This window comes from Ovis canadensis, chromosome 2 (genome assembly GCF_042477335.2).
Source record: "Ovis canadensis isolate MfBH-ARS-UI-01 breed Bighorn chromosome 2, ARS-UI_OviCan_v2, whole genome shotgun sequence".
Taxonomy (NCBI): Eukaryota; Metazoa; Chordata; class Mammalia; order Artiodactyla; family Bovidae; genus Ovis; species Ovis canadensis.
Genome location: NC_091246.1, coordinates 50,742,088 through 50,755,661, shown reverse-complemented (window position 1 = coordinate 50,755,661; position 13,574 = coordinate 50,742,088). Strand labels below are relative to the sequence as shown.

Below are 13,574 nucleotides of genomic sequence, written 5' to 3'. Positions count from 1 at the left end.
GGGACCCTCAAGAGTCTTCTCCAACACCACAATTCAAAAGCATCAATTCTTCGGCACTCAGCCTTCTTAACAAATAGGATTAGGATCTACTAATCACAAGAGAGTGCTATAGTTATTGAAACGTAAAATTTCTGTTGCCTTTCTTTTTGATTCTTGTTTATGAAACAAGTCTGGTCTCTTTAGAGTTGGCCTGATTATTTATATAAATGCAGCAAGAGTGGTAACTGACCACTAAAACTTTTATGTTTGCATTGCTGGAGCTTTTCATAAAGAATCTCAGATTAGACTCTTAAAAGCCTCTTGAGACTAGGAAGACAAGTCAGATTTCACCCACAGTACCTATAGATTTGGGTGAAATCCTCTCTTCTTAAGGTCCCCACAATACTGTAAGGTTTTTCCTTACCCACCTATGAAGCTGGGAACCCCATAAACCAGGTGCCAGGATGATTTTCCAAAGAGGGCTTAAAAGCATTGTCTCCATCAAGTCAACCTTAGTTTCTTTAAAATGTTTGATCATGTCCGATCTTATACATTGTTGTCCATATGACATTTCAGTCAAAGCTTCTTTTATCTATTTATCAGTGTTTCCGATTATGTCCCATTGCAAGAAGGACAACTTCTTGTTGAACTCACATAAATAATTATAAGAGTTTTTGAATTCTGGAGCACATATGAGTGGGTGAAATGTCCAGCATGCTTCTCACTAGCCTCTTTTCCCCTTTAGCCTCAGGCAGTTGCTTTCAGGAGTCCCTCAGTCCCTTGAGAGCCTTGATAGGGTCAGGGGCCTAAACTTAGTTCAAGCAGCTGTAGGGAGTTGAGGGCTGGAGTGGGAAGGGAAAGGTCTGACAGGAAGGACAGAGAGATGGAGGAGGCAGCGGTTTGGAGGGGGACATATCAGAGGAAACCAGGCAACTGAAGGGAAGGCGGAAGGTGGCAAAATGGGGAAGAAGGAGCAGAGGTGTTGATGCGGGGTGGCGGGGGGGGGGGGGGGGAGGTTGCGGGCAGGGAGGGAGAGGTCTTAGACGAGCCAGTTTAGGGAGATCTTGTTTACACAAGAAGCCAATAAAGTTCCAAATTATCCTTGGTAAAGCCATGCCGGGAGTATGAGTCATGCAACAGAAATTGGGAAAAGTATAGTGAAGGCATATAGAAGAACCTGATGTTTGCTCAAAGGCAGTTTTTGTCAAAGTCAACAGAGAGCAAACTCTCTTTCTAGAAAGGGTTGGGAAAAGTAGTGGTGAAAGCCATGAAGTTATACCTTTTGTGCAGCTCCATGGGTCCCTCTCCCAAAGAAACCATCTCTCAGGAAGGAAACGTTTACATGAAGATGTACCATGCAATACTTTTTATCCTAGCTAAAAATGGGGGGAAACCCTGAAGTCCAAATATAGGGGATTGTAAACACAGTACATACATACCCAATGGTGCTACACAGCCATTTAAAATGATAGCATAATGTAGGGGGAACACTTTAAAGGGTGTGGAATGTAAAAAGCACATGAACCTAATTCCAAACCAATTTAAACATCAGCAGAAGGGAATATAGTACATGTTAGCATTAATTTTTCCATCTTGCTTTTCAGCTTATTTCTAATTTTCGTTAATTATGATGAGTGAGTTTGTAAATGAAAGATCACATCACACACACAAACACACACACGTTTTTTGGCCAAGAGGCATGCAGGATCTTAGTTCCCCAGCAGGGAACTGGACCTGTGCCCCCTGCAGTGGAAGAACGGGGTCTTAACCACTGGACCACCAGAGAAGTCCCTTTTTTAATTTGGTGGTGGTTTAGTCTCTAAGTTGTGTCTGACTCTTTGCAAGCCCATGGACTGTAGCCTGCCGGGCTCCTCTGTCCATGGGATTCTCCACGCAAGAATACTGGAGTGGGTTGCCATTTCCTTCTCCATTTTTTTTTAATTTGAGGGAATTTAAATATATATATACATATATTTTAGAAACCGGTCAAAAATGATGTGTGTGTAAAACAGTCACTGCATCACTTTACAGAAATTTTGGGAAAATAGTTGTCCTCCAGGTATGTGCAGTTCTAACACGTCAGTCCCTTATTTCACTCTTGGTATTGAGACAGTTGACCTTTCTGACAGGAATATTTGCTAGATCTGGGCAGATTTGTTGAGACAAGCACCTGGTGTACATAGTCAGCCTAAAGCCCAGATGTATCAGAAAGAGGATGTTTGGTCCTACAGGCAGTCCTGCTCATTTGATTCATATTTATAAGAAATCATTCTTTCTTCTCTCAACCAAGACAGAAACACTGATAGGTGCAGGCACTGGTCAGGGGATTCATGGTGAACGAAAACAGACACAGTGTGTGTCCTGGTGGACTTTACCAGCTGCTGGGAGAGATGGGGTTAATCAGTCAGCCAGTCACACGTATCAATCCCCAGAGCCCCTTTGGGGAGGCTATAAAGCTGAGAGCTGCTCAGGGCATTGGAACGAGGCAGTCAGGGATTACCACTGAGCCAGGGCCAGAGGAAAAGCAAATGTAACCAAGAGGAAAGTTATTTGTGTTCCCTGGAGAGGAATCAGTGTGAGCAGTGGCCCTGGGGCAAGAGTGAGTAATTCCAAGGAGTAATGAGGAACAAAAGAGAACAGAGACACTTGGAAGGGGCCAAACACAGCTTGGCGCATGCAAGAGGCGTTCAACTAGACAAATAGAAATACGAGGTGGGAGCATGCTTGGGCATCCCAAGCTGTCCAAGTCCAGTTCTGGCTGGGCTGCTGAGTACTTGGAATGTTGTGTCCATTTGGTCTTGTCCACACCAATTAGTGTGATTAGACAAGCCCTCTCAGGGATCTGCCTCCTGTGTGTTGCAGGGATTTTAAAAGCATTGTCCTGAGCCTCCTCTGGGAGAGCAACGAGCACATGCTGGCGGTCGCTGAGGTGAGGACCCTGTCTGCCCTTCTGCCATCTGCTGGCCACATGTCCCCGGTGGGCTCTCCCCCCTGCCTTCTGCCAATACCTTTGGGTAAAGCTGAATAAAGGGGACTACCGCCCCCGTGACCACAGCTACCCAGGTTCTGTCACCTTGTGTGGTGTTTTTCATCATAGAATTAAAGCTCATCCATTACCCGTTTATTCAGCCACCAAACATTTCTTGGGTCCTGTGTGTCAGATATTTAGCATACCCGATACCAGGAACAAGCCTGGTCTCTGCCCCTGAGTGGCCAGCACCCAGCAGAGAATGACATGTGACGGCCCCCCTGGGTGTGAGTCTTTGGAGCAGAGCTCTGGGTCATCTGTGTTAGTGGCCCAGCTTGGCACTCCATAGAAAGCTCTTGGTCTCATGGGTGGAAGACCCATCTTAGTTCTGAGGGATGCACAGAGTTTTACCATTGACTCGTGCCTCGCATAGCCCTAGGACACTAACAGTGGTGACGAGGACAGACAGGGAGAGGAGGAGAGACCCCAGTGTAGGGGACAGCAGTTGAGAAGACCAAGGGGTGAGGAGAGCACAGAGGAGGATGCCAGGATCTTGGGCCAGATTCCCCTGGAGAGGGGCCTGGCACCCACACTGTCAACCCTCTCCCGTAGGAGTTTTACCGCAAAGAGAAACGCACAGTCACCAGGCCCGACTGCATGTACGAAACCTTCGACCAGTGCGCAGAGAATGTCTGCAAGAAGATCCTGGAGTACCACAGCCACACAGACGATTACTACAACTCCTGCCTCATAGGTAGGTGTGCCCAGTAGGCAGGTGGCAGGTGGGGCTGCAGAAAGGTGGTGGCCACTCACAGCCTGAATGATGCCCTCCTGACCTGGAGGTCACATGGAGGCAGAAGAGAGACTCCCTGTGAAAAACTGACATCTTAGAATTAGGTGAAAACCTTGATAGATTTAACTGGGGAAAAAACAATGCCCTCCCCCCCCCCCAAAAGTCGATTTTTCTTGAGAAAAATGGTGATTTGTATCACTAAAAATGTTTCACCCTTCGAAAATTGTTTACAGCTTTATTGAGATATTCACTCAACAAAATAGGGAGGAAAGGGAGGGTGGGATGAACTGGGAGATTAGGATTGACATATATACACTACCATGTGGGAATCTGCCTGCGATGCAGGAGATGTGGGTTCAGTCCCTGGGTCAGGAAGATCCCCTGGAGGAAGAAATGACAACCCACTCCAGTATTCTTGCCTGAGAAATCCTGTGGACAGGGAAGCCTGCTACAATTCAGACTACAGTTTAAAGGGTCGCAAAGAATCAGACATGACCAGGCAACTGAACACACACACAAATGTAAGATACATAGCTAGTGGGAAGCTACTTTGCAGTTCAGTGGATTTTAATATAGTTACAGAGTTGTGCAACCATCGCCACTGTGAATTTCAGAACCTCTGTCCCTCAATCATGATCCTAACCTTCAGCAACCACTAACCTACTCTCTGTTCATCCAGTGTTAGTGTGTGTCATGTAGCCTTTTTATGGCTGAATCATATTCCATAGTGTGCATATACCATAGTTTGTTTATTTGTTCAGTGATAGGCATTTGGCTGTATCCACGGTTTGGCGGTTATGGATGGTGCTGCTCTAAACATTCATGTGCATGTTGTGTGTGGTTGTAAGATTTCATCTCTCTTGGGTGTGAAACTAGAAGTGGAATTGCTGGGTCACACGGTGCCTCTGTGTTTTATCGTTTGAAGAATCCTTCCACTGTGTCTACCGTGTGCCTGGGCTGTGATGAACTTGATAGACACAGCCTCCTAGAGAGCAGGGACATGAAAACAGGCAGGCAGGATGTATCTTGCCATTTATGTTGATTATAACAAGATAAAAGGAGCTGTGAAAACACACCCATCGCTGCCCCTCTCCTTGCCCAATTCTCCATGTCCACAGACATATGTGTTTTTGCAGTCGTTGGAAGTCCTAATTATTTCTACTTGTAAGGCAGGGAACCTAAGGGTCCATTACAGGCCTGCTATGGGTTGAGGGGCAGCAGGGGTAGAAGAGGGAGAGGATTAGGGGATAGCCAGACCTGAGATCAAGACTCAGCACTGCCATTACCCAGATGTATGACATTGACCAAGTCACCTCCCCTTGCCTGTAAATGGAGACAAGGATAACAACCACCATGCAAGGCTTTTTTGAGGACTAAGCCCCTCACAGCCTTGCCGTTTACAGGGGAAATCAACAATGGCTCTCATTCCTGTAGTTGTAGAATGACTGGAATTGAAACCACAGGCAGCATTTGGTTTCTCTAGCTCAGAGCTTCCCCACTTGAACTCTGTGGGGTTCCATCCTATGTGATCTTCCTCAAAAGAAAGGTTCCATGGCCACATGGGTTTGGGAAATGCTGCAGATCATGTCCCTCCCAGGAAGGCTGACAGTTCACGTGAAATGAAGACTTCCATTTCCTACTGGGAGTCAAGTATCCTGAGCAACTCTCCCACTGAAAACATGTAAAAATTCTGGATATAACTGTTTTGTGATAAACTTTTGAACGCATGGATGAGCTAGCTATAGAGTAAGAAACATGTAAGGCCTTAAGATTAAGTGAGAATAGGAACACAGATAAAGTGAGCAGTAACTCTGGCTATTGCCTTGAGGGCTTGGCTGACTCTCAGGTCCACTTGAGCCTCTGTTTTCATGGCCTCCAGGTCACTGGGAACAGAGACCAAGCCCCAGATCACCCAAGGTGTGCAGCCTGAAAGGGCACAAGCCACATAAAACTGGGACTCCACTGGGCTCCATCTGCAGAGTCAGGGGAATGAGACAGAAACCAAAACCTCCTCCCCCACTGACTAGAAGGAACGTGTCTTATTATAAGCCATGGCACTGGACAAAGAAGAAAAACCCTAATGAGAATCTATAACTATAAGTCAGCCCTTTTGTGGTGTTTTGTTTTTTTTTTCTTTTGTGGTGTTTAAACTGAAGTTGCACTTAGATAAACCTGAATTCAACTTTGTGTTTGTGGATCATCCAAAAGATTTCTAGATGATAGCTTAAAATTATTTTGAGTGTGTCATGCCCGGATGCTTCTTTAGTAGAGATACTACAGATCCTCTCCAGAGAAGGCTACCGTCAATTCAGGCCTCCAGGGATTCCCACACAAAGAATGCCCCAAATAAGAGCTCACTATAAAACAAAACACACACACACACACACACACACACACACACACCCCACAGCAAAAAGGTGCCTTCAGCATGAGGCAACAGAATGAGATCAGTAAGGACTTCAGATATTGAATGTATCAAGACACAGAATATAAAATACAATAATTATTTTGGGTTAAATAAAAGAGGAAATTAGAAATATGGGTAAGGCACAAAAGACTATTAAAATGAGCAAGTAAATATGAACCAAGTAAAGAGAAACCAAATAAAAAGAGAACCAATAAAGCTTGTGTATATTGGAAAAATAAATTGTTGATATTTTAAAATTATGAGTGGCTTTAGTGCCAAAGAAAATAACCAAAAATGTAACACGGAAAAACAAAGGACTAGAAATACAGGAAAGAGATGAAGAGAGGTGAAGGAAAAAGTAGGTCTGGCGTGCAGCTACATAGAGGTCCAGAGGGAGAAGAGGAGACTTGGGTCAAGGTAATATGTGAAGAGAGAATGGGTGAAATAGAACTGCTGAAAGACGCAGTGTGGTTTATAAAGTGCTGGGAAGTCCTACACTGTGAGTCCTTTGGTCTTGCTTAATCCAGTATGTTTAATACCAGTTTGCCCACAGGACCCCTTTTGATGGAATAGCTATTACTGCACTGTAGACCAAGCCTTTCTCTTTGGGAAACTGCATTAAGCCTTTGTTGGAGAGATGGCCTCAGCAACTTGGCTCTGCTCAGTCCTCTCCCCTGGCCCCCACCCCCGATTCCTACAGAATTACGGGCCCAGATGAGAAGATTTGAGGAGCTTCTGCCCCAGGTGTGTTGGCTGGTGATGGAGAATTTCAAGGAGCACCACTGGAAAAAATGTTGTGCTTCCACCAAAGAGATCCAAGGACAGTTCCTGAATCACCAGGAAGAGCTGGAGAAAAGGAAGGTGGGGCCCCCGGGATCACCCTGGGAGTGCAGACATAGAGGCGGGGCATCAGCAGAACTGAGTCCCAGGGAAGGAGTTGGGCCAGGCCTGGGATTATTGGGTGGGGGTGAGAGACACTAGGCCCTGGAGAGATAAGAGCCGAGCCAACAGCTCCTTCATGGAAAGGATTCAGCACATTCCTTTTTGGATATAACAGGTAGGTTGGCTGGTTCTGTGGGGCTGTGGACCTTGAGATCAACAATGATTGTCCACTTGGTCCTTGGAACCAGGGGACGTTCATGCTGTTGATTGTATTGGACTGAATCCCTGGTTGTTCCGGGGAAGATGCTCAGCTCTCCCACTTCCTAACCCTCGGAGTTGGCTCCAGCCATGCCTCAGTCTTGCGTACCCTGCCACTCCTTTGCATATCCACAGCCCTTCACACACACCCCCGTCAACGCACACATCATGGCTATAATTGGCAGAGGACATAGGCCAGTGACTTCTTGGTCCTCAAGACCAGGTCAAAAAACCCACTGATTTCTGGATTGTCTGAAGGATGAAAATGCCCAGAAGCTCCACCCAAATCTCGGACACCCTGCACAGCTCCAAGATCTGGAGTCTCTATGTCAAGTGGAAGAGAAGAGGCAGGAAGATTTGGACGCCTTGATTGTGGTAACCAAGGAGAAGCTGGAGGTCAGTAGTGCCTTCTACTCCGGTGTTTAGGTGCTGAGGGCTGCCCTGCCCTCCCAAGGTCACCCCAGCTGACAGCCCACCAACAGCACTGAGCCCAGCCCTATGCTGGCACCCTGGCCAAAGCAGGGCATGAAAGTGGGCAGGTTTTATAGGTGGAGATGGTCTTTATTGGCTGTTTTAACTTGCATTTTAAAATTTCTAAGTTAATTAATTAGTAATTAGAAATTTTTTTCTCCCAAGATCCTGACTGTCAAGTTTTCTTTCCTCTTTGGTAAATTGTCTGTGTGTGTCCCTTAGCCACTGCAGAATCATTTCCTATCTTCAAGTCACTCTTAGGAGAAGCCTCCTGGAGAAAGACCAGGTGCCTGTTAACTTGGACACAATTGACTCATGGCCCTGGTTTTGTCTCATGCATTGCTCTCCAAACCCATCTTCGGCCTGCCTTTGGAGGCAGGGTCCTCTCCTTATAGCACCATGCTCCCCGCGTTTCTTCCAGGAATCCACAAGGAAGTACGCCCGGTTTTTCATAGCCAGCTTGGCCACCTTCACCGAGAAGTTCCTGCTGCAGTTGGATGAGGTGGTCACCATTGATGATGTCCAGGTTGCAAGTATGCTCCCCACTGGCCTTTGTGCCCCCTTGGCTCCAGGGGGTTGGTGACATAGGTGATGGATCTGGAGGAGTCTGCTTTCCCCCAACTCCACCAGTATGAAAATAGATACTCTATTGCGGGGACTGATGAATTTTTTGTTTCTTTTTTTTAAATTAAAATTATCTTTTTAACTAAAAAAGCAAGTCCCCAATGAGTCAGATTACATATAAAAAATGAAATCCTAATACTAAATATTTTCATAATCTTGGGGTAAGGACAACTTTCCTAAGTTTGAGAGCTAGAAGCTGTAAAGGAATGGTGTGTACATCCCTGTGGCCAAAACAAAAGTAAGGGAAAATGTCCAAAGATGGAAGGACAAACCACGAACTGGAAAAATATTTCTAGTAACGAATAGGTCAGAGAATGGCCTGATATTCCTGTGGTATGAAGAATTCTTAACAGGTCAAGTTTGTGAAAAGGACAAACACATACAATTCAAAAGGTCAAAAAATGTTGAAAGATGCTTGACTTCACCAATGATGAAAAGTGCAAATATAAACATTGTTAAGGTATCATTTCTCATCAAGAGCCTGGCAAAGGTTTGAAATTCAGTGACACCCAGCACTGGTGAGGCAGGAGGCCCCAGCACCGCAGAGCCCCTCGGAAAAGTGTACCTCCACCCCTTCTCTTGGAGAACCCTCTGTCAGTGACTTCAAAGTCCTGAACGTGCGTGCTTTGACCTAGCCATTCTAACCCTGGGAACTTATCTGGCAGAAATACTTGCATACTTTTTCAAAGATATATTTTCAAGCATATTCTTCACAGCAATGCTTGAAATTGCAAAGAATTGGAAACAGTGTTAATATCCGTGTATAAAGGATTGGATAAATTATGGTCCAGATATAGGAGGGAATTCTGTGCAACTGTTCAGGTGGGTGTGGTAGGTCTCTATGTGCCAGCTGGAAACACCTGAAGGAATACTGTCACAGGAAAAAGCAAGGTGACAATTATACTTACCTGTAATACCATTTCAAAAAACACATAGGTGACATAAACGTGCACCCTCACTTGTATATAAATGAATCTGTATGAGAGAGAAACAGAGGCAAAGAGGGACAAAATGAGAATAGCAGAGCCTGAGAAACAGGTGCCCAACTGTTGATGACCACCTCTGGTGAGTGGGATTGTGAGAGATTTCTAAAGTCTTTTTCCCCATTAGATGATGTTTAAATTTTTTATACTGTGTGAATTGCTTTTATAACTATGCAAAGACTCAAATCATATATTAAATATTGTCCATTTATCTCTCCTCTATTAAGTAATTAAAATATATTATTTCTATTTTTTAAGTTTGGATTGCAAAGACAATGAGTATTTTTATAGTAAAATAAGAAATTCAATGTGAGTTAAAAAGAAAGAGAAGAATATGGTCCTTCCTCCCGGAAATAGGTGCTGGTAACTTTGGCTGTCCTCCTCCTGGTCATTTCCCTTTGGTCACAGGTCTGTGTGTATGTCAGTGGGGAGATGGGAGGGTGGATCGCAGGTGTGTGCTCCTTTGAAACCTAATTTCCCCTTGGGCAGATGCTGGCCAAGCCAGTCGCCGTCTCTGTGAGCACTTCCAGGAGCTGTGCATCTTATTTTGTTAGTTAGTCCCCTGCTGGTGCATGCGGGCCGTGTCTAGCTTGTCACTCCTCTAATCGTGCTGGAAGGAACATCTGCATCAATATTTCCCTATTTGGGGGCAACAACTTCCTAGAAGTGGATTTTCTAGGTCAAAGTGTATATGCATACTGGGGTGTTGGCCACTGTCTAGTAGTGGAGGTCTCTTTGGCGAGTGTGAGCCTGGTGTGGGAAAGTGGAGCCTGCAGAGATACTGGGGTTCAGACTAGAGAAGGAACAGGCAGTGGAGCCGACAGGGAGGCAGCCTCGGCACCTTGGAGGGAACCCCTGGGCCAGGAAGACCCCCTGCATCAGGCCCATGGGGTCCTCACCTGCTCTGTAACTAGGGCTTCTGAGCCCAGTGGCCTGGCCCTGCCATGCCTACAGACCGGGGTGCAGAGAGCTGCTCTGGCCTGCTGGTCTCACACCAGGAACAGAGCCCCTTTCTCTCCATGTCACATGGCAGGTCAGTGAGTCAGACGTGAGACAGACAACCTTGAATGTGTTCATTCCAGGAGATATTCTTAGTTCAGGACCCCTTTGAGCTAGTATAAGCCAAAGAAGTCTCCAAAGAGCATATTCAGGAGCTCATAGAAGCTGCGAGAAGGTCAGAGCATTTTGGAGCTGGGATGCACACCCAAACCACACCTCACATATTCCAGCTTTAACCCTCCTGCCTGAGACTCAATATGAGTTACACAATAAGTGTGGAAGAGGGGAGCAAGTTTTCATTTCTGTAAATGTAAGGTCGGGGGTCCCCTTTATATCAGGCTGTGGGTGAGGCCCCCATCAGTAACCCATCTCTTGCTTGCCAGAGATGGAGCCCCCCAAACAGAAAACCTCAATCCTAATACGGAGGAAACTCACCGGGCTGTCCCTGGAGGAAGAGAGTGAGAAGCCCCTGATTGAACGGGGGAGCAGGTGAGAGCTGAGAGCAGGGGTGAATACCACACATGGCTGTGTTTACTGGGGGTGGTGTGGTGGAATGGTGAGGGGCATGAGCTCTGAAGTCAGACAGACCTGATAACTTTGGAAAGGCTTTGTGTCCTAAGCCTCAGTTTCCTCATCTGTGAAATGAGCATGGCAGCCTCCCTTACATGATATTATGAAGAGAAAGCTCGATGAAATTGTGCTTGAAGTGCCCGTGGCACCTACTAAGAGCTCAGCAGCTGTTTGTTTGTGTGATAAGGACCCATGAAGGGACCCCCCAATAAAGAGAGGCCTGTCCTAGTGTGGGGTACCTTCTCAGATTGCTGGCAGTACTGGGACTCACTACAGCTGTCTGTCATGTATGACAAGAGCTATAGAAGTGCTTGTCCCTTGTACCCCAGGAATGTGACTCTGAAAGAAGGCAGTGATTTACCCAGCTAAATTGTCAGCAGTGGTTTTTTATCATGGTAGGAAAAGCAAGCCAGGAACTGGTGACTGGCATCTGGCTGAGCGAGTGATAAGGAAACCGAGATCCAGAAAAGGGAAACCCCTAGAGGCGTGGGATTTCCCTTCCCCATGCAGAACCCAGCTGTCTGTACACATGGATATAAGCTGTATGAAAATGCCAAAAAGAACTTGAAGAAGCTTAATCTTAAATGCTCAGTAGAGTTTTTCTTTTAATTAAGGCATTTAAAGCATGTTATTTTTTTTTTTAAAGAAGTGTTAACCATTTCCACCAGAGATGGAGGGTGCACAGTAAATGATGAAGCTAAGCCTGCAGGACTTTTCATGCATGTTTATTTGTAGAAAGTGGCCAGGAATCAAACCTACTGAAGTCACCATCCAAAACAAGATTCTCCTCCGGAAAACACCATGTATCACAACCGCCAAAACAACACTGGGCCACCTGGCATCCGTGGAAGCCCGAGATGCTGTCTACCTGGTGAGCGAAGAGGCGAGGTGGAGGGGGTGACCCCAGGGAGCACAAGCAGCTCGGTGTGCTGCCTTGGGAAGGAGGGAGGGAGCTTGTCATCACCAGGTGCCCTGGCGTCTGGTCAGATGGAGCACATGACCCACATCAGAGTACCCCAGGGCACAGCACTGGTGACAGCCAACATTCCCAGGCACCGGGACATGGGCCACAGCTCTTGTCCAGTTCCAGCAATAGTTCAGGTCTCATGGCGTGAGCCCCAGTGTCTCAGGAGCCCAGACTGGAGGGCAAAGGCTCTCCAGCGAACAGTCGAGACAGTGCGAGGGGACAGAGTAGTCAGAGGCTCGGAGGCCATGGGAGCAGTGAGTGATGATGGGTGGGATAGGTACTGAGCAGCTGCTGCATCTTCTGTTCTCAACACAAGGCTTCCACTGGATCCTTGTAGCAAGCCCATGAGGAAGGTAGAATGGTCCCCACGTTACTGCAGAAGACACCGAGTCATAAAGTGTGTCCCCTTTATGCCACCAAGAGTGACAGCCAGGACTGGACCCAGGCCCGTTAGACCCGTGGGGCTGCCCAAAGAGGAAGTTGCACCTGAGGCTGCCTGCAGGACCTCGCAGCTCCAAGGATGTCTGGACCTACGGTTCTGGTACCCCAGAGAGGAAACCTTGTACTGCCCAGAGATATACTGTCCCTGGTATTTGGAGACCCCTTTGTGCCTAGGCAGGCCCTTCCCCAGCCACCAAGCTAAGCCCCAGGCAGTGGGCACAATTCCCCTGCTGAGTTCAGTGAGGACTTAAGGCCTAGTGGGCTCAGCCTCTCGAGGAAGCCAGGACACCTGAGCTTCAAGGAGACTAGTGTGGTGGTCAGGAAGGAGGGCAGAGTCCAGAATCAGGTGGACCAGGAGCCTAGTCACGCTCAGTCTCTTCTCAGTTAAATAATCTCAGGCGAGGCTGTGAGCCTCAGTTTTCCCATCCGTAAAATGTGGAAAACAGCGAGGCCTGCCTGAGCTTTATTGGACAGAGTACATGAGAAATGACTTGTGGAACTCTTGCCAGTGCCTGGAATGGGTTGCAAGCCACCCACCAGCGGGTTACAGCATCCCTCTAGAGCACAGAGTGTCCTCTAAGAGACACAGTCCAGAAGTCCTTCCTCATGCAGCCTCTTCCTGCTGCTTCCTCCCAGAAATATTTAGCATCATTTGAAGAGGAGCTGAAGAAGGTCCAGGAGCACACCACACTGCAGGTGAAAGAGGCTCAGCGCTGGAAGGACAGCTGGAAACATTCTGTGAACATCATCCAGGGCCTGTACTTGTGACACTCTCAACCCTTCTTAAATAAATGGCTTATTTTGTGTAGATTCCTTCACCCCTCTACCCACCCTTCCATCCATCCGTCTCTGCCCAGTGCTGTAGCCTCACAGTGACGAGGATATGGCATGGTTCCTGCCCACATGGAGATTACTTCCAATGAGGCAGACAGAGGTGAAAGGGGGTGTTCCATCTGGTCAGCTAGGATGGTGGATAACAGGGATGGCTAACTTAAATAGAGACTCATAGTTAAGGGGAGATAACTTCCACAAGGCATGATGGGCACTTCATCTTGGAAAATGAAATAATTAAAACTTATAGGAAAGAGTATATCGCACATTTAACAAAATGCGAGTTTTCATTGCAACTGTGCACTGATTCCTAGGCACAACAAACACTTCATCCGATGTTGACTGGGTATCTGATATTTGCATGACCAATGATAACCTTTTGGCAGAAATCTTCTAGGCCT

The 13,574-nt window shown here is 46.8% G+C and overlaps 1 protein-coding gene across 7 annotated transcripts in view; it reads left to right on the top strand.

Moving 5' to 3' along the window:
* CCDC180 (coiled-coil domain containing 180) overlaps positions 1 to 13,150 on the top strand; it is a 56,375-nt gene extending 43,225 nt beyond the window's left edge. For 2 of the 7 annotated variants that reach the window (XR_011254315.1, XR_011254311.1), the window contains 8 exons: positions 2,842 to 2,908; positions 3,560 to 3,701; positions 6,848 to 7,008; positions 7,546 to 7,683; positions 8,180 to 8,260; positions 10,748 to 10,853; positions 11,670 to 11,805; positions 12,979 to 13,150. Coding sequence is in view for 1 of the 7 variants with exons in the window: in XM_069576121.1 (XP_069432222.1) it covers positions 2,842 to 2,908; positions 3,560 to 3,701; positions 6,848 to 7,008; positions 7,546 to 7,683; positions 8,180 to 8,291; positions 10,748 to 10,853; positions 11,670 to 11,805; positions 12,979 to 13,110 (994 nt within the window). In the remaining 6 variants the exon portion in view is untranslated. Of the gene's footprint in view, positions 1 to 2,841; positions 2,909 to 3,559; positions 3,702 to 6,847; positions 7,009 to 7,545; positions 7,684 to 8,179; positions 8,292 to 10,747; positions 10,854 to 11,580; positions 11,806 to 12,978 lie in introns of those variants that run through there. The other 5 variants (XR_011254313.1, XM_069576121.1, XR_011254314.1 and 2 more) reach the window with 3 other exon arrangements.
* The last annotated feature ends 424 nt before the right edge of the window (positions 13,151 to 13,574 follow it).